This window comes from Limanda limanda, chromosome 3 (assembly GCF_963576545.1).
Source record: "Limanda limanda chromosome 3, fLimLim1.1, whole genome shotgun sequence".
In the NCBI taxonomy this organism is placed as follows: Eukaryota; Metazoa; Chordata; class Actinopteri; order Pleuronectiformes; family Pleuronectidae; genus Limanda; species Limanda limanda.
Genome location: NC_083638.1, coordinates 22,375,528 through 22,397,165, shown reverse-complemented (window position 1 = coordinate 22,397,165; position 21,638 = coordinate 22,375,528). Strand labels below are relative to the sequence as shown.

At 41.5% G+C, this 21,638-nt stretch overlaps 1 protein-coding gene across 3 annotated transcripts; it reads right to left on the bottom strand.

Moving 5' to 3' along the window:
• Positions 1 to 1,403: 1,403 nt before the first annotated feature.
• znf821 (zinc finger protein 821) lies at positions 1,404 to 21,616 on the bottom strand. 3 transcript variants are annotated; one of them, XM_061068822.1, is made up of 6 exons: positions 21,513 to 21,616; positions 10,098 to 10,229; positions 9,845 to 9,963; positions 7,602 to 7,700; positions 6,379 to 6,545; positions 1,404 to 5,115 (listed from the first exon to the last, which is right to left on the bottom strand). In XM_061068822.1, exons 1-6 carry the CDS (start codon positions 21,514 to 21,516, stop codon positions 4,176 to 4,178), a joined length of 1,461 nt encoding a protein of 486 aa, XP_060924805.1. In that variant the 5' UTR covers positions 21,517 to 21,616; the 3' UTR covers positions 1,404 to 4,175. The 3 variants fall into 3 exon arrangements, with proteins under 3 accessions (XP_060924805.1, XP_060924803.1, XP_060924804.1); XM_061068820.1 differs by lacking the exon at positions 21,513 to 21,616 and adding an exon at positions 16,052 to 16,113; XM_061068821.1 differs by lacking the exon at positions 21,513 to 21,616 and adding an exon at positions 16,052 to 16,113 and having other exon boundaries at positions 9,845 to 9,960.
• Positions 21,617 to 21,638: the final 22 nt, after the last annotated feature.

Sequence of the window (21,638 nt, the reverse complement as noted above, 5' to 3'; positions counted from 1 at the left end):
GTGAATTTAGGACGGTTATGTTGTATCTGATGTCGAATTTCAAATCAGGAGAATCGAACGGTTTAAAGTTTTAAAGAAGTCTGTATTTTCAGATTGGACATTGTACTTTTTTTGGCACAAAGTGACACTGCTTTTTATGTGATGTGTAACTATTGAAAAATGAAACAAACAAAAAAAACAGCATCCTCTTTTTTTTTTTAAATGCCTAAATCTGCAAAATATATGCAATGATGTATGTGTAACATTCAATCCTCAAGTATAATCCAGGTTGTATGAACTTTGTATAGTGAGTTTTAATATCGTATGGCCGTACCAATATGTATTGATCTTTATCAGAAGCCTTAGAGTTGTCGACCCAAAGTGCTCCCTTAGAATACCCTACACCTACCTGACTTTAACAAAGCATTAATATCTCTATTTTGTTGCATTTTTATTTGTACCCTTTTTGAATAAAATAGATTTGTACTGTATATTTGTACCTCTCTGTGAACTACTTAGGGCGGTTTTTGGTTCTTTTGTTTTTGCTGTTTTAATTCTATGTAAGGACACAAAGATATTGTATTTTTATTGTTACAGCTAACTTGGAGACATTGCATATATCATGTTTGTTAAGTAAACACAATATAATATATATATATACAAATATAAATATAAACTATTATCCAAATGGTGTGCTGTGTTTCTTTAGTCAAATGTATGTTCTTATTTGTTTTAGAGGTGGAGGAAGTATTGATGTTTTACTCAAATGAAAGTAGCAATAACTGCATTAGTTTATTTGTGAACAAGCTCAGATGCAAAGTGAAAGATTTGTTTTGATGCTGGGGCTGATTAAAGAGGAGCTAATTAATTTACTTTTTATAAGTTACTGATCATGAAACCAAATACTGAATCTATTCGCTCTGAAAAGAAAAGTGTTGCACCAACTTAAAAAATACCTTAATCTTTAACAAACAAATTAGGTTTATATATTCAAGTTAATTAAGCACAATTGCCAACTTATAGAAACCTATAATTGCTGTATAATAGTTACTACTGAATGTTTAATAAAATAGAGCCAAGACTTAATTCTTCATATTGATTTTAAAATAAATTCTCATCGAATAAAATGGTATACATTTTGTGGCATTGAATTTTAATTCTGAAGGAATTCAATACTGATTTAAATTCACTTTTAGATTTAGTTGCTTACACATAACAATAACATGGCTGTTATTTGCCTGATTCTGTTTTGATTTTAAACAATTACTAAGAACTGAAAGACTAAATGGAAACTCCACCCACACTTGCAGTTTTGAGAGAAGACCAGCTAGTGTTTGAATTGTTTGTGTGACAGTGAGCCAATAAAACAGTGGTTTGTGTAAAACAAAGGGTACAGAGGAGGAAAACTACACTGGACACTGTCATTGTAGTAAAGATGATGTTTATTTCCACATTCTTCACCATGTTTCATCGTGGTCTGTACATCTGTTAATCCAGTAACAGAGGATGGCGCCCCCAGAGGCCCATCCAGTCAGAATGCATTGATATCACAGCGAGCGTGAATGTTCTCATTTGCAGTTTAGCTCATTCATTTGGCCTTGTTCAGCGAGATTTGTTCTGTAAACATGGACATCGAGAGAAAATCCTGATAGAATTACTATAGAAAGGCCAACGTCATCAACAACATTGTTCTTTTGACTTAACTGTAAAAAACAGGCAGGCATAAACTAACAGAAGAACACAAGCTCATATCGAACCATTCTAGGACAAGTGCAGTTTCACGACATGCAGTGCTTATTTAATCCAGACGGAGCAGACTGCTTGTAAAAAGACCAACGTCACTCCCGGGTTCCTTGTACTTTCCCTTAGTGTGAATATTTCGAACGCTGACGTTTCCTGTCCCGTTATTCTGCTGCTGTGGGACAAAAGGGATCACAGCAGTTTCCAAGAGCAACCTCGCAGAATACCCAGAATTCAGTCTGAGAGAAGAGACACCCGTCGAGAACACTGATCTCCCCTCGGTGCAGAGTGTCATGAGCAGGATGGCAGTGAGACCCTGTTGCTTTCATGTGCTGAACCGCAGAGAGGAAACCCATCTCCGGAGGGCGACTGTCTCCAGAACCCGTCTCCGTCACATCGTATGATCGACCTTGAAATGATTCTCGTGGACCAGGGTGTTGCGTCGAGGCTCTGAACCCTCTCACTGAGTTAAATTGCCTGAGAAGCTAAACTCTTTAACATTGAAGTGTGTTTAAATCAAAGTCGCATTCTGCATAGTTTCAGGGAAAAGTGACTTAATTTCCCTTGGATAAATAACACATCTGTTGCATAGAGGTTTGATGCACTCCTAGAAGAGTCTCTGAGGATGAGACGGAAGAAAAAAATCCCAATTTCATTTCTTCGTCATTCGATACTTTTTCAGTAACAAGCCGCCAGGTCGAGGGACTCTGGTCTAGGAGTGACTCAAACAGGACCAGCACTCGTCCCCCGTCTCTGATAATTATAGAAGAGTGTTTCACAAACATTCATATCCGAAGCTATGAACGTTTGCATCTGCTGAGGTGAAGTCAAGACAAGCTGGAGGTAACTTTACAGGCAGGATATTAAAACACGGGATCATCCAAACATAGCCTCTAATTCAACACATTCATGAAAAGAATTTTATACCACTTGACGCAAACAAAGCAACCCAAATATTTCCACAAGAAAAATATATTCACATCATATTGCATAAATATGTGCTGGAATGAGGTTAATGAATACCGACGAATAAAATCTCTCTCCCAGAACGGACTTGGATTTAGCCTCAGTGCTCGGTAGCAGATGGCTAAATAAAAAATTAAAATTGGAACGTGAGGTTAAAATAATTCCCACCTATCGTGATTCAACTGATGTGTTTCTGCAGACAGAGGAAATATAATGAAAGTGGTTCTGTTCAGACATTTTGAAGGTACCGCAGCACGTGAATGCAGCGGTTGCATCATCTGTGTATCTTCCTCGACAGAGTAATAACCCACTTTCATATCGTCATTTATCCCTCATCAGGAAAACAAATGCATCTTTATGGGCAGAGTTCAAGTAACGTGTTCCGGTGCTGTTCCACTTTAACAGAACATTTAAGCACAATACTCCTTAATGTGAGTGATGAGCCCGAAATACACAAGAGGTAACTAATGTATTGTACAGTACAAGAACAGCAGCGGTTTCTGAATGCCAGAGAAATCCTCTGTAACAGAAAGTCAAAATTATTTATGACACTGGCGAAAAGTTTAACAGCGTAAAGAAAAAAAACAAATATTGGCAAAGAGAATGTAAAGAAGTAAATGTACAACTCGGGAGATGAGGGGGAATGTTGCTCGACACTGGGCGAGTTCAATAGGACAAAACATTCAGAGTGTGTCTGTTAAACATTATCATCAACCCTAAGAAGTTTGTGTAGCACTGGTGTGTTTCTGTACATCAGTTGCTCGTCCCTGTGAATGTTTGTGTCCTATTAAAGTGCCTGAGTGATCCATGCAAACACAAACTGGGGTAAAACAACCCGTCCTCTGTCGTAGTGAACAGTACATGTAGAGCTTTGGAAGCTTGGAGTGGGAGCGCGGTAAGCCACAGGACAAAGGGCGCCACCACGGCGCCGGCTGAGGTAGTAGTTTTGACTGAATGTGAACTTCCCAGGGACCCTCGGTGGCAGCTTGAAGAGAGAGGTGTAGCTACCGGTAAACCCGAGTCACTGGGCTGGCGGAGTGGACCAGAGAGGAGGGGGCCGGGGCTACAGAGCCCCCGGGCCCTTTACTGAAGGTCCATGTGCAAAAGACTTTTTTAAAATTTTTCCCTCAAAGGAAGTAAGTACAACTGCTCCTACTAGAATGAACTGTGTTAAATCTGAGAGTCCACAGAAAAAAGATAAATCTCTTTACAACATGCTTTTATGTCATCATCCATCCGATATGAAACATTCTCAACCCTGTTTGCAAGGTTTTCTCCACTGTAATAAATTAGAAACTGATGTAGTTTTTTTTTTACTGTATTCAACATAGTTTGTGAATCTGTTCGACACAGAAGACGCTGGGAGTCAACCAGCGAGGAATGGTTTTTGCTGTGACCACGACAGCATGTGGGTGGAGTGCAGAGGTTAATGATGCTGTTCAGGAGCCAGTTTGTCATAAACCCCTCCCCCCCCCAGAGGCCTGGTGGGATCAGGGTAGTTTCATGAACAGGCCGTTGTCGATGGAAGGGACCGGCATGGGGCAGGGGAACTGAAAGAGACTCATGTCGGCTGTGAGCGCGGCCATGGCGGCGGGATCGTGCTCTATCTGGGTCCTCAGAGCCGGGTCGATCTTCTCCAGCCGTCGCTTGATCCTCTTGGCCTCCCGCTCACGGATCAGCCTGGTCTGCCTCTTGTCCGGCGTCTCGTTGGCCCTCTTCAAACGCATGGCCTCCCTGTCCCTCTGCAGCCGGCGCGACCTCTGCTCCTCGCTCTCCTGCATCCGCTGCATGCGCTTGGCCTCGCGGTCCCGCAGCCTCCTCATCTCCTTCTCCTCGTCCGTCTCGCACGCCCGCTTGTTCTTCTTCGCCGTGCGCTCGCGCTCCAGACGGTGCATGCGAGCCTCCACGGGCTCGTTCTTCCTCCGCAGAGCCCATTTCCGCATCGGCGACTGGGCCTCCAGCAACTGCTGATAGGCGACGCAGCTGTTGCACACCAGCAGCACGCCTGCAGGATACACCGGCATGGGGCTCATTATGTCGGGGATGGGAGGAAGGCCTGAGGAAGAGGAGTTAAGCGCATCGGGGATAGATGCCAGTGACGGCCCTTCGGAGAGGAGACTGTCGGGCAGCGAGGGAAAGGCGGATCCTTGGTCCGAGCCCGAGCACGACCCAGAACCCAGGCCGTGACAGGACCTGGGGCCTTGGCACTGGCTGGAGATGTGGCCTTGTCCCTGGCAGGTGCTATGGGCTTGACATAAGTTGGGGTTCGGACCCTGACATGAACTGGGGCTGGGGCCTGGTCCGTGGCAGGAGCGAGAGCCGGAGCCGGGGCTGTCCATGGGGCTGCTGGAGAGGGACGGGGACATGGAGCAGTCCCTTCCACCACTGACATCCATCCGGTTGGTTTCGAGGACGTCTTTAAGCTTCTCCCTGTGATAGGATACAGCATTAATCAGCTTTGTAAAAGAAAAAGAGCAGCCTGGAGTCGTTCTTAGAAGCATTAGATCCCCGACTCAAGGTTATTTTTTAAACTGAACTAAATTGAACTGCTAAAAAGTCAATATTATTATGGGTTAAGTCTTAAATTCCTTTTTAAGTCTCAAGACACCAGTAGATTTGGGAACAGTCACCTCCTACATTCTTTATCTTAGAAATCATATTGCTTATAATAAAATCTATGAATTATAAAAAGTATTTACACAACTGTAACCGGTGCTACAATCATTGTATATGAAGTGTCGTTTGAAAAACTTAAACATTTAGTTGCCTGCCTTGCATTCTTGTTAGTCACATTCTTAGTTAGCTGGTTAAGGTCTTATCTATGATTGACATGACGTCAAACAGTTTTATTCTCATGGGAAACAATGACTCATTTCAACTGACTCACGTCCTGAAATAATTGTTTCAGAGGTAAATCACACACTGAGTCTCGTGACGAAGAGTTTAGTTCACTGGTGATGGCCTGAGAGCTGACAGATTACAACCCTAACAACATGCTGTAAAAGTTACGTTATTCATAGTTTATTACAGCCATAACCATGACAAACTCAAATAGCTGTTCCACATTAAACTCACATGTAGTTTCTGTAGATCTGCGCTCGTAAAAAACATATCTCCGAACAATGAAAGCTCATGAATGTTCTCTTTTCTCATCTTCTCACACGTCTCTCCCTCTGCTACTGTGCTGTGTGTCCAGACCTTGTCTGTGCTGTTTGAATTTGACATAGTAGTTGGGTAGTAGGTAATGGTAGTTGCTAGGCAACATGCACGCTTATTTCCATTAAACCAGTCATTCCAGTTCTAATATATTCATCAGTCATGTTCTGCATACGGCCTGATATCACACATCAATTCCTCCATTGTAGTTCAGTGTGTGTTATTGAAGAAATATTGTCAGCATTCCTGCCAAAATCAATTTGAATATCTGCTGCATTTTTATATGCTGATAAAATGATCTGTTGTAGGTTACTGAACACTTAGATAATGCTAAATAAAGTTACAAGTGAAAATATGATCCGTAAAAGCACAGAGATGGCGTATTTTAAATTATTCACATTGATTTATTATTTACCTGAAAATAATGGAAGCAGCTGACTTAACGTTTTTAACTGAACTGGTTAATTATTGAGAACATGCGATTATTTGCAGAAAACACAGAAACTTCCGGGGCATAAGGAAAAGAGAGAGCCGAACCTGTTAAAGTTGTTGATGTCTGTGAAGTGTGCGCCGCAGACAGCACAGTTGGAGAGGCGGTCCTCGGAATGGATGAGAAGATGCCGTCCGAGTGAGCCAGGCGAACTCAGGGCTCGCCCACACACCGGGCACACGTAGCTCTTGGTGTTGCTCATCATGGCCGTGTGCTGTTAGAGACAAAACAAGAGAGGGAAAAAAGGAAAAAAATGTTTAAAGTACACAACAAAAAACTTTTTGAACAGTCAGTTCTCAAAACGTAAAACAGACACCAATGGGAATGCAAAATCATTCTATATATACTGATGTTTAATCAAATACTTTTCAGCTTGTTTGCATAACCAACCATGATGGAGAAGATAACAATGGAAATATGGCTGTAAAATATTGAGGAGTAAGAGTCTTAGGCAAATTAGGTTTTCATCAAAAGAGAATCTGATAAACATAACATCTTTACTGCCAAATGGAATAATAATGCCATTCTATATGTATACGAGAAATGTTGACCCTGTTTTTGTGTATAAAAATCAAATGACAGGACATTTCCCATATTTCAAATAACATTCAAATGAGTGCCAAGAACCGGTCTTCATTATTTTTTCATAAATTAACACGGTAACAGTTAAGGTGTCCACATAGTTCACCTGGATTAGTGAGACCCTGTTGTAATTAATCAACAATAATGCACGCTCATCTTTTAGCAACTTTAAGTGTAAGGACCACAACTGCCTGAAATTGCAAAATAGAAAAGTTCTGAAAGTGCATTTAGTGAAGAAACCTAGTTAAAAAGTGAAGATGACTGGAGACAGAAAGAAAAAGAGCTTGGAAGAAGAGATCAATTTGCAACTGCAGCATTTTAAAAAAGAGAAATTGTAAAACTTTACATATATAACCTTAAAAAATATGTAGCACTTATTGTAATATGTTTTAATACATTTTATTAACTCGTAAACCATCTCACTCTGGTTTACTGTGATGAAAGTAATTCATTGTTTTCTAATTAAGCCCTTACACTGCAAATTGCAAGGCTGCTATACAGTTAAACATGATACAAGGAGCACTAGATTAGATCCTACAAGTCAACGCCTAAACCGGCTCTTCACTGAAGTACTGATGCCGACAGCCACTTAAGGGGCTTTTTAAACGCGATAAGCGACTGCTGCCTTCTTAGAAACCCACTGCAGTTCTGTACTAGATCAGGACAGATGAGACGAGGTTCTCCTCACCTGGTAGACATGGGAGATGAGTTTCTCAGGGCTGCTGAAGTCCAGCGGGCAGAGAGGACACACAAAGGTGCTGATGTGCTCGGTCCCGTCCTCACTCTCCTGTAGAAAACCAAGCACCTTTAAAAACACACTCCAGGAGAAAATCCAATAATGTGTTCGCAACATTTCTGCAACATCACTTTCACTCCAAAGCAATGTTATCATATCCATGTTTATAGTGTTTCACAGGAATATATGAAAAGTAAAGGTTGATCTATTATTGAATCGTTTATCCCTCATTTGTGGGAGATAAGCGTTTGCATGGTGTGATTTAAGGCGGCCGTCTGTCACTATTCACCTCACTTCTTTCCAGCTGAAGCATGTCTGCAAGTCTTGCATGGCGTTGTGTTGAGTGTATGAATGAGCTTCATCTTCACAAGCCCCAGTGACTCACTACGAGTGTCATGATGATGCGCTTTGCTGTCACATCTGTGACTCACGCACGAGGTCTGAGCAGAAAACATATTCACTGCAGCCAGGGGGTTGTTCTATTCAAGTCTCTATCAAGGACATTTGAGTGCTTGGATCTTTTATTTTCTGGTGGTAAATTTTAGTTTACAAAATGGTCAAAAGCCCATTTGAATAGGTGTTGAAGATTTGTGGGTCTGTTCACTGTAGGTGAAATCCAGTTTGTATAGTAAGGTTTTAATTTAGAAGATGAGAAGGAAATGTCACATGACCGATAACAATAGCTTCTGTTGGAGTTGACCTCACAGTTCAACAAATTATCTGCTACTCTTCTCACATGTGCAACACATTGGATAAGAAACCCGAGGTTAATGGATCCGTAACTAAGATTAAACCTGTTAAAGCTGCAGCAAATACTGCAGTGGGATACACTGGCACAAAGGAGCACAATAAGAAATGGTTCAGGCACATAAGCCTCGAGCAGTAAAGGTTCATTTATATGACCTTAACATACTAAACGAGTCGGTTTCAAACGATCTGCCCACATACTTCCACTGCGCCAATCCAAGACTTCCTGACAACAACATACACATCGACGGGGGGGAGGATGTGATAATGTACGTCCTAAAGAAGAGGCATAAACGGCTCATCCAAGGATTTACATTTTTCTCACTTTATGACTGGACACTGGGATTAATTTCACGTTTGACTCAGTTATAAAAAGTTGACCAAATTATATTATATATTCTTCCTGCTGTTAAGAAGCAAATCGATTGAAAATGATATAAATGTATGACACAAAACTAAAACGGCATAAAAACTAACAGAATAAATACACAAACATGGACTTATTGTTATTTTCAGTCATCGTCTTCCTCCTCATGCTTAAGCTTCTTTTTCTTTTCTGTCGACTCTGGTATTGCTACCTCCTCTTGTGCCCGGCTGAAGAACCAGCATATACAGTAGATGTCTGGAGTTTCTTACAAACTCACAAAGTCTCCCCTCAAAAAGTACCGTCATAAACCCCCAGCAGAACAATCTTGGCAGACTGACCTGATGTCATTCCTTAAATTAGAAAAAAGTCAAATTTTCACTCCGAGTGTCAACTGAGAAATTCTATACTATATGGCAACCTCTTATCTCATATTTCGATAATGTAGCTACAACTCCTACGGTGTAGGGGTGAACAACACATTATGGTTTTTTTTGTCCAGCTGTGCTCTTACATCAATGTGAATGTACAAATGTAAGGTGGCTGATGAGATATTCTGTTTGAAAAGGGAAGACCAACTGGGGTGGGGGATGGGATAATGTTTTGTATGTTTTCTACTTGTTGGTTTGTTTGTTTGTATGTTTGTTTATTTGGCAAAAAAAAAAAAAAAACATGCATCTATTTGTAAAGGTCATGTAACATGATGTGATGTGTTTCAATAAACAGATTTATAAAAAAATTAAAAAAAAAAATTCCGTCATCATCGAAGTTTCGTCTTTTCCATCCATGTCCACAGGCTTTTAGAGGACGTGCACATATATGGACAGAATTTAAACAGAGTACGGACAGAAGGCTCTTATCTAACATAGAGCATGAATAAGCCTCAAGTTCCCACTTCGACTTGGGGCCTTTTTCTGAATGGCATTCCCCTTCTCTCCCCCCCGCTTCCTCTCTTTCGCTTTCGAGGCCAAAAAGGCCAATTTATAGATAATACATATGAAAATAAAAACACCAAGATTACTGTATGTGTCATTATAAGTCCGGCCTGATTTCTGTTGTGTGACGTGGACACCAGCCCGCTCACCTCTTTGACCCCCGCTCCTTGGAGGCGGCACGGTGTTCTGTTGGTGGACATGTGGTCGTCAGCGGAGGTGTTGGAGGACGAGTCTTCCCCGAGGTTGTCGAGGTCACTATCGCTGTCTTCTATGGAGGCAAACACATCCCTATCAATACAGACGGACAACAGAACACAGAGCAGGGCTTACTCTCACTAACACCCCTCAGCCCGAGGATGTTCCTACAGAGTCCGGTCCCAGTCCCGTCCCTCCATCCTGTACCTGTGATGCTATCCTGCCCTTGGACCTCCCGGGAGTTGTTGCTGCAGCATTCACTGTCTTCGGGGTATTCGTCCCTGCCGTCCATGTTAATAGTGTGCTGTATTCCTGTGATGCCTGAAGTGTGGAATGGCCCTGGAGAAAGAAAGACAACAGATAGGGTAAGTGGACTATTCTGACGGGGGAAGAAAAGTGATGCCAGTCAGGTAACCCCAGGTAGGACGAGTGACTAGGGTCTGAGGTCTGTGAATACTCAACCTACATGACAATATATAGAAAAATCTCAGCCCGCATATATTGGTAAGTGTGTGATACAATAAAGACTCTGGATGAGGAAGTGGAGCGGGTCAGAAAGGCAGTGGGTCGCTCCACGGCTCCTCAAGTACACATGCAAAGTGTCCTTGGGCCACAGTGTCTGAATGCTCTGTGATAGAAGAAGAGCTGTGTGTGGAGGCGCTGAATGAGTGTGTGTGTGTGAACGGGTGAATGACTTGAACTGTAAAACGCTTTTAGTGGTCGGTTAGACTAGAAGAGCACCATGCATAGTATAACTGTTGCCATTATATGTTTATAGAAATGGTGCATTTACCAAATACCATCAACAGATAGTTTGCAGTCCCGCTTATATTATGCATATGTGCCAATTAATAATTTGGATGTGTTAAGTACATCGTTTGAAGTGTTAATATCATTTTTGCATCAGTGTGATGTGTAGTTTGCTGGATTAGCAAAACAAGTCATTAGCATCTGTTTTATCCATGAAAAAGTCCTTAAATCATTAAATACAAAATGTGTTCTATCCCCATACAGTAAACAGGGATATCTACTATGATTATAGATAGAAAATGACATATACATTTAGTAACAGAGGATTCTTATCTTTAAACAACCTAATTCAAATGAATCTGAAGAAGATAAAGTAGTTTGACGGAGCAACACTTTGGCATCATTGTTTGAGAAAAGGCTTAGTATTGATTGTTGGTAAAGGACAATGAAGGAATACAATTCCAAGAACTGGATTGACAGATTGAAACTGTTATTAATAACTATGAATGAAAAGCAACACCACTCGATGAAGTTGCACAACACAGGAGACTGCCTCTGTGTATGGAAACACAATTTCCTGGACACAGTGAAGCAAAGACAAAACACAAGTGTTTCTTCAGACAGACGCTGCTATGACTGTGCACCACAGGGGGCACCGCCTCTTGTAGAAGAACTGATTTCATACATAACCTGCTCTTCAATTGATGGAACTAATAATCTCATATCGCTATATTAAGGAAAAATTATAAATAATAAATGACGAGAAGCCAACGCGTGCATTTCTTCCAGCGCGAGTGCTTTATCTCCATAGAAACAGCATCTACTGTCAGAGCAAACCACAAGCTGATATGAACACAAGTGCATTCACCTATATCTTGTGTTGTTCATAACCCTCTTAAACATTTTTAAGAAGTTCTCGGAACATTTTTTCCCATCTGGTTATTCACAAACCACGATAATAGCGACAAAAACCTCTGAATTATTTCCCCTTCTATTTATACAACTCCACATTTTCTCAAGACTTTTTGGGCTTCAACCAATAAGTGCACCACGAAAACATCTCCATCGATTCTGCTGCTTTGGTGTGAACTCTCCGACACTGCAGCATAATGAGAGCGCACCCAGCGAGCCCAGCTCCCTGACATACGTGCACACACCTCATTTGCATCCCAACCCCCATTTTTTCACACGCATATACACTCGCAGATACATGCTAGCGCTGTTCGACAGCCATGCTGCAGTCCCATGGGGGGGGGGGGGGGAGCAGCCTGCACTGTTTTCCTCCAGCTAACTGCCTTGCTACTCAGTGTGTTTCTCTCTCTCTCTCTCTCTCTCTCTCAGTACCACCCACACAATGAACAGCCTGGCTCGCCCTCTGTCCTCCCTGCTTGTACCGAGCTCTGACTACTTCCATGCCATGGCAGCCCATATGTGGCTCATTTAACTCTTTGGGACGCCACTCTCTGTTGCGGGATGGAGATAAAATACCTTCACCTTTGTTATTATTACACTTGACCCTGAAAACAAGTATTGAACTGCCTCTCAGCGGAGACGGTTGCAGTGGAAGCTCCTCCGGCATCCGCACGCCGAGAACCTCCCACCTCAGAAAGCTTAAATTAACCATATCCTGATCCATATCCAAGTCCGTGGTTCTTCCCTGGTGAGCTCTGGTACCACACAGATCAGAGAGAGGAGAGAGATCCTGACTTCAGTTACCTGAGTCCCACAGAAGTAATCACAGCCCCCATGACAGTCCTGAGGTATTTCTCTGGCTCTTTCTGTGTGTGTGTGAGGTACAATATTGAAGTTTGTCAATCTGCTCCGGGGCTGCTGGTGAGAAGTTGGTGTGTGAACCCAGTTTAGCACTTTTCCCATAGACGCATCCCATTGCATCCCATTAGCGTTGGCACGGTGGGTCAGAACTATTAAAACTATACTACAACAAGCCGGCTGCATGGACGGCACGTAGCCAAAGATTGATGTGTTGAGAGATACCCATCCCCCCGCTGCTAGAGCTCTGTCTGTACATCTGTCTCTCCCAGAACAAACCCCCCCCCCCCCCGGTCTGTGCCACTGTGATGTTATCTCTGAGTCTGTGTGTCTGTAGGCAGGAGGTGACGCAGTGTCTGACTGAATCCAGACAAAGAGACAAACTCATCAGCCAACAGACACATTGAAGAGGGAGAGGGGAGGAGGAGGAGGAGGAGGAGGAAGAGAAGGGTGGGGAGGGTGGAGGGGGGGTCGGGGAGCGCGCAAAACAAAACAGACAAAAGATAGAATGCCAAAACTCTACTCAAACACCAAGCGATGGGGGTCCTGATGAATTCAAAGCCCCCTTTGCGTCGCCTATTGAGCCACAGTCCCGTCCAAAACACACACAAGTCCAAGTCTGCAGGAAGTGCTGCCCCCCCGTCTTGAGCACAACCAGAGTGGGGGGCCAGAAGTGATCAATTCTCACTATGACACAGCTCAGCTGACATCATAGAAAGGAAGATGAGAGTTTGACACCATGACCTTAACACATGTACAAACTTATTTGGCAACAAGACCGAGACGAGTGTGAGCACGCAGAAGAAATCCTCTTTTTTTTTTAGTTCAAATACAGTTTTTCAGAATATAAACTTGGAAAACTGTTAAACAAACTGATATCTATGTATTTGTCGACCTGATGGAGGAACCACCTCCACGTCCTCATCAGCTTCTATATGATGCTGTGTTTCCTGCTGTGGCTGTAAATCAAAGTCAAGGAGGAAAACAAATGGCAAAGACAGACAGCACTGTTGTATTATTGTCTGGAATGCTCTATGTGTGTCTGTGTGTGTGTGTGTGTGTGCTTTTGTGTCAGTCAGCCTGCCTGCCTGTCAGACTGTCTCCCTGCCTGTCTGGTCTGTCAGTCTGTCTGTCTGTCTGGTTTGACCCTCTCCGGGGGGGGGGGGGGGGGGGGGGGGGGGCAGCTCTGAGGCAATTCATACCTCAAATGAAAAGACAAAGTAAAACAATCGAGCTGAAGCAGACGAAAGTATCAATGTACAAAAACTCAGCGTGTGAACTCACTCTGGTGACACAGTGGGGGGGGGGGGGGCGCTTGTCAGTCCAAACGTTGTGATGCCGTTTATCGCAGCGTGAGGTGCGATAACGCATTACACTACATGATCCCGTCTTGTGGGTGTTCAGCTCCCGCTCCAGACTCGTGGAGACGGGTCAGAGAGCAGAAGATGAGCTCATTAGCCGGTCGCAGGGATTACTGCAGCCACGAGTGCAACATGTATTTCAGCTGCAGTTTAACACACACTATGTTTAGAAAGGAGGGCGGCAGCATACACAACTCCAGTAGATTACAGAGGGAAATCCCCTCCGGAGGTCTGAGACGTGTCGAGGTCAGCGCGCTGTCCACCAACAAGGGGATTCAGGGGGCAGAGAGGGCTGGGGGGGGGGGGGGCACCAACAATATATCTACATCAGGGCTGTTTCAATCAAATGTATGCTCCTCCTCTTGAGGAATCAGGGTACTTCAGTGAGTCTGCAACCTCAAGTAAGGCTCATCTTGGTTATTGATGATTCTGCTGATCAGATAACAGATGAATCACCGGGACAATAAATGTCCGGGAAGTGATGTTTAATTTCCAAAAGGCTCAGGTGACATATTCAAAACAGTTTGCTCTATCTGACCGAAACTTACAAAATCACAAACGCACTCAGGGACACGCTTCCCACGCACTGTGTCTTTTTCATAGTTTCCCACGTTATCACTGTAAAGACAATTTCACTTGTACATGAATGTAACTGAGCTTTCTGAGCATTTCTAGCCATGCATTAGGATAAAGCTCCTGATCCCATGTTGAGACCTCGACCTTTAACTGATTTGAGAAAACAAAAATCAATAGTGCAGGTCCTGACCCTGATCACAACCAACTTCACAAATTGAATCACAAATTGGATTATAACTGCCCACGTCATGGCTGTGACAGACAAGCAGATACATACCACCAATCACAATACACCTGACTGTTACTACCATATCCAGATTACCAATCTCATTCAACCAAAGAAGCTGGATAATGGTTGGTGTCTTCGCTTGGAGATTTCAAAAATGATTTCAACTTCATTTGCTGTCAATGGACAAATTTTTGAATTGGCGAATTCCTTTAGTTCGAAACCAGAAATGAATTCTGAAGAATGTGGAACCCGCGCTGCATGCAGTCTGAAATATTCAGTTTGTGCTACGTTGTTAAAATGTTTAAGCACAGATGGATTTTACCGTTTGACAAATAAATTGAAATTGTAACTGCATTAACCACCGTTTCAACTTTGATCACATGTTGTGACCTTGACCTTTGATGGATTTGGTAAAAAAAAAAAAAAAAGAAAAAAAAATCGATGGCACAGGTCCTGACCCTGCCTGCGATCAATTTGCCAAATTTAATCCAAATTAGATTAAAACTGCCTGAGTTATCACTGTGACCGGCCTGATTACAACACGTCCAGCCCAGAACCGGTGTAAACATACATGACTGGTGTGAGCGCAGCAACAAACACTGAAGGTATGTCACTGTACAGAGGAAGAGAGGGAGAAATAACAGAAACCTTGATTTTTAGAGAAACAATCATGTAAAAATAAAAAAAGCAATGGCACAAATTGTGAATGGCTGCTACAGTAATGAGCTCAGCAGAACCACACAGGGACAAAGTGGAGACGCTTGTCCTCTCTGATCACAGTTTAATATCAAGCTGAGTTATGGTGTGAATCAAACCCACGTCTTTTTTAAAACCTGTGACATGTTCTCACTGAGATATTCTGCAGAGATGAAACCTTAAACAAAACCCGGGGATCAGAAACAGGGACTGCCACAGAATAACTGGAGGAAGCCGCATGTGAATAAGTCTGTTACATACAAATGAAGGTATAAAGGTATTATAAACTCTGGTCCCAGCGTGGCACTCGAGAGTTTACACAGATAATCAATTTGAAATGAGAGATTGTGTTGGAAAAACCATATTTGAAAACACTACGGACACCAACAAGCATTTCTGAGTTTGTTTAAGCAGCAAAAACTGCTTTTAAAATAGTTGTATTGATGCTCATTTCACACTGACTCAGGTTTAATTTGAGTTGCAGTTCCATCCTTCCTCTTATTTCCGTTCATGTGTTAATTTGTCCATTTAAATTCTCAAGAGGTGGAAAAATGAATCATATAAAAGATATTAATAATGATATTGACTCAGCCAATTAAAAGTGAGTTCCTGTGTTTCCCTTCCAAGCTGGAGAGACCTGCAGAGTCTCCAGATCTCCGCTGCAGCCAGGAGCCACACCGTGAGAGAGTGATGCTATGTGAGGAGGTTTGAACGCACCAGAGCCGGGGACGCTGGGTGCAAAGTGCCCGCGTCCCCGAGCCGGAACCCGGGATACCTACAGTCAACTCTGAAGGGGTTGGTCTGTTTCCTCCGGGACATATTACAGGACCGCTGATGTCCTCCTGCCCGTCCGGATCCGTCCCGGTGTCTCCGCAGCGAGGGGACGACCGACCAACCAAAGATCCACAGAAAAAAAACGAGGGTCCACTCGTTGTCGTGAGTTAAAAAACAAACACCGGAGACACCGAGGCGTCACATTCTCGCAGCCGGGAATCACACCCCGTCTCCGGTCGAGCAGGGGCGGGAGGCGGGGGGGGGGGGGGGGGGGGGGGTGTTCACACGATGTCCGAGCCGAGCCGAGCCGATCCTCCGCCGCCAGCAGCCGCGCGCTCACTGCAGCGACGAGCCCAGCTGATCTCCAGCGTAAACCCGCCGAACAGGATTATGGGTAATGTTAAAGACACCGTGCTGCGGCGTTCACGGCGTGTGGGAGATAAGGCTATGATGGAGTGAAGCTATATGCAACTATATAAATAACATTGTACCTTTTTTATATTCGAGTATTTTTGAGTAAAACCTCTATATTGTGTACAAATCTCCATATTATCAATACTTTCATGCCTATTTTTATTTATTTTAATTTAATTTACTTCTTATTCTATTATGTACTTTAATTTCCCTCTTCTAATGTTTTGTTTTATCTTATAATATATATATATATATATATATATATATATATATATATATATATATATATATATATATATATATATATAATAACATACAATATATATTTCGATACTCTTATTTTGTAATTTAAATTAATATACTACATACATACACAAATGTAATTGAATATTTTAAATATTGTAATCACATCAAACATCTCTGCCGAAGACAGCAAACAGTTGGGGCTATTAATCATAACACTTTTTGAGGAATAAAACATATTTCCTTAGTTAATAATATAATAAAACCCATAAATGATATTTTCTCTAGAAATTATCATTTTTTATATTTGTAGTAGCAGCAGTAATAGTAGATGTAGGAAATCAATGAGCATGTTTTTCCCACTAGTTAATGATTTAGCACTTTTGATTGGTGAGTGATACATTTAAGTTTGTGTTGGTTGTCATTAAACACACATAAAACACAACTGGAAGTTGTATCCTGCCGTAGCTTCAGAATACACGTCATTAAAGTGCCTTTGTAGATGACTTATGTTGCACAAAGTGTTCAGTCCAAACACATATCTCCCTGATGTTCAGCATCTATCAACCTGTCTGGATTAGAAATTATATTAAAAGTTTCCTGTTGACCTTTGGGGCTCTGCGTGATATGGCATATGGAGCTACCGGGCTGAGCTTCTGAGTCACTTCTCCCCAGAACTAAAAGCAGCTCTAAATCCTCTGATCAGGCTGTTAGATATTCCCTGGTGAAGGCTGAAGAACAGCTCTCCAGAAGAGCAAGACATTAAACTGAAGTAGATATCAGAGGAAAAGAGGTCGCATTAAACCAAACTCATCAGCATTGCTGCTTACCACTTATTACTTTGTGACTTGTGAACAGACCCTTTGTATTTAAGTCGACGCTCTCAAGCTTTGAATTTTACACGGTAACGTAACCAGGGTAACATTGTATTGTATGCATGTGTGATACAGGCCACTGATTGAATGAGCAGGAATGCTGATTGTTCACCCAGATGAAAAGCCGATGGGCGGGCCAGTCAGAAATATGAAAAGGTGACCTGATGGGTGTGGGCTTGAACAAGCACTGGAAACCATTAATGATGATTCATGCACAGCAGTCTTAAAAGAATGAGTCGTGAAAGAGCAATGCACAATTCAGAAAAAGTCTTGAGGCGACACAAAGTATTTCCAATAAGAAAGGCCACATTAGACTCTACACAAACATTTAAGTGACAAGAACAGATCTCCTATAAAGTTTCTAGAAACCCTGTTTATTTTTCTACCATTTAACACAGAACTAGTCTCTGACAGGTTTATGATCATTTTATGACAGGCCCAAAGCACATGAATGAATTAAAGAACAGCTTCTACCATCACGTTTCTAGCCTTGCAGTCAACTCATGACTAACAACCCTCTGCACATCCGCTTTACTTAGAAAAATGTGAAACAACTGATACACACGTGCAATAACTAGTCACACACACTCCATACAGTTAAAAGTGTCACTTCATTTGCAACGAATATCACACTGCTACTTTAAATGTATAGAGTTTTTTAGTTTTGTAATATATTTGGCTTCTGTTCTGTTGACCCTGTGCTAACTTTCATATGACAAGTCGAACTTTAAAGTCGAAATCCTCACATCCCACAACAGTCACTGTATCTAATCCTCGGCAGAAAGGAGTAAATTAGATACCTTTTAAAAGCCCATTTTTATATTCAATGACAGCAAATAAGATTTTTGTTATATCACTTTTCATTTCTGTTATTGTGACGTATCATTCGTCACAGTTAAATGGAATGGTATGTTACTTCCATCAGACTTCACTCCAACTTTATTCTCAATCTTATATCAATGGAGATTCTAAAAGTTAATTACACATAAAACCAAACCTGATGCAGTCCAGTATCTATGGAAGCCCATTTCCGCCACTGTGATGAAAAAAAAAAAAATTGGTATCTCATTATTATGAGATACTATCTCATAATTATGACTTAGCATCTCATTATTATGAGATACTATCTCATAATTATGACTTAGCATCTCATTATTATGAGATAGTATCTCATTATTATGACTTAGTATCTCATAATTATGACTTAGCATCTCATTATTATGACTTAGTATCTCATTATTATGAGATACTATCTCATAATTATGACTTAGCATCTCATTATTATGAGATAGTATCTCATTATTATGACTTAGTATCTCATAATTATGACTTAGCATCTCATTATTATGACTTAGTATCTCATTATTATGAGATAGTATCTCATAATTATGACTTAGCATCTCATTATTATGAGATAGTATCTCATAATTATGACTTAGCATCTCATTATTATGACTTAGTATCTCATTATTATGAGATAGTATCTCATAATTATGACTTAGCATCTCATTATTATGAGATAGTATCTCATAATTATGACTTAGCATCTCATTATTATGACTTAGTATCTCATTATTATGAGATAGTATCTTATAATTATGACTTAACATCTCATTATTATGAGATAGTATCTCAAAATTATGACTTAGCTTCTCATTATTATGAGATAGTATCTCATTATTATGACATAATATCTCATAATTATGACTTAGCATCTCATTATTATGAGATACTGACTGCAGGGTCTGTCATGCGAGTCTGCGTGTGTGTGTGTGTGTGTGTGTGTGTGTGTGTGTGTGTGTGTGTGTGTGTGTGTGTATGCTTGTCTCTATTCCTCTTCACTAAAACTGATAATCACATGTATTTTTTAGTAATTATTCGATGATGACCGATCAAGACTTCGGATCGCTCCGTCACTTTAACGCTGACGGTCCTGTACTGTGCGCGTCACGTTACATCTCACGTTACGAAACACATGTTTAAACACCGTGTGCACGTAGTCCCCAGCTCCACACAACACGTGTTTCATGAACTCAAACAAACACAAAGTAAACATCAGTCCTGTACGTGTCCTAATAACTTGTGATCGGTGCTGGTGTTTATTGTTAAAGTGTGAAGTGAGCGCGGGTCAGAGGGAAGTGAGGCGGAAGCAGAGTCCGACACACACAAGACAACCGGACTTTTAAAGAGCGTCTGTTCTGATCCTGGAGCAGCGCTTGTTATAATTATTCAGCGGCAGCACATCGCTAAGACAATGAACGGAGCAGAAAACATGGATCGATCCTGTTATGTCTCTGTATCGATGCACAGTCGCCCACTTCCGCGAGTAAGGCTGCTGTCCCCGCATCCGCTCAGCCTCGGGTTCCCTGCTCTGTGGCGCCCGCCCACAATCCGTATCTCATAATAATGACTTAGTATCTCATTATTATGAGATAGCATCTCATAATAATGACTTAGCATCTCATAATTATGACTTAGCATCTCATAATTATGAGATACTATCTCATAATAATGAGATACTATCTCATAATTATGACTTAGTGTCTGACTGTGGGCGGGTTGCAGCAGAGCAGGTGAGCAGTGGTAGAGAGGCTGGGAACTCAGTGAAGTAAAGTTAAGGTTTGAGTTAAAGATAACTACGCCCGCCACTGTAACAGAAATACAACATTTGACTTGCATGACAGACCCTGCAGTCAGTATCTCATAATAATGAGATGCTAAGTCATAATTATGAGATATTATGTCATAATAATGAGATACTATCTCATAATAATGAGAAGCTAAGTCATAATTTTGAGATACTATCTCATAATAATGAGATGTTAAGTCATAATTATGAGATGCTAAGTCATAATTATGAGTTACTATCTTATAATAATGAGATGCTAAGTCATAATTATGAGTTACTATCTTATAATAATGAGATGCTAAGTCATAATTATGAGATAGTATCTCATAATAATGAGATGCTAAGTCATAATTATGAGATGCTAAGTCATAATAATGAGATGCTATCTCATAATAATGAGATGTTAAGTCATAATTATGAGATACTATCTCATAATAATGAGATACTAAGTCATAATAATGAGATGCTAAGTCATAATTATGAGATATTATCATAATAATGAGATACTAAGTCATAATAATGAGATGCTAAGTCATAATTATGAGATACTATCTCATAATAATGAGATGCTAAGTCATAATTATGAGATACTATCTCATAATAATGAGATACTAAGTCATAATTATGAGATACTAAGTCATAATAATGAGATACTATCTCATAATAATGAGATGCTAAGTCATAATTATGAGATAGTATCTCATAATAATGAGATGCTAAGTCATAATTATGAGATAGTATCTCATAATAATGAGATACCAATTTTTTTTTTTTTTTATCACAGTGGCGGAAATGGGCTTCCATAAGTATCTGTATAGTTAACAGAGTTTATACCTTTAAACCCAACCCTCAGCATCAGTGTCTCTTCAGCAGCGCGGTGTGAACACCAGAGGGCGCTACACACCACTGGACGGCCAATGTCATAACATCACATGCACTCGTCATCACTGACTGCCACGAGTAAACGGACCGCAGCACAACCTCGACAGGGCTGGAAACGTGTTCCTCCGCGAGGTGGAGAGAAAATACGGCATAGCAACAAACAAAACAAACACACAATCCCGTCGTGTCATGCTATTTACGTGCGACAAGTGGCCCTAGACACACATCACCAAGCATACTGATAAACACACTGAGAACTAACGCAATCAACGAGGTGACGTTAGCGAGCTGGCTAACGTTATCAAGCCCGTTAGCCCTTTATTGTGGAGGAGACGCGTACTAGCAACACGGCAACACTAGCAAATGAACAGCAAGGGCGATCGGCTAGCTACAGCTGTGACAGACATGCAGATCGGTCGTTACCCATGGTGTCCAGTGAACACGGGCATAGCAGGTTCGATCCCGGGCCCGGCTGCGGTCAGTGTGTGGTCCGCTTGAGGAGGTCGAGCCCGGTGCCACGGCCAGTCCGCGCCTCTTTCCCAAAAAGCC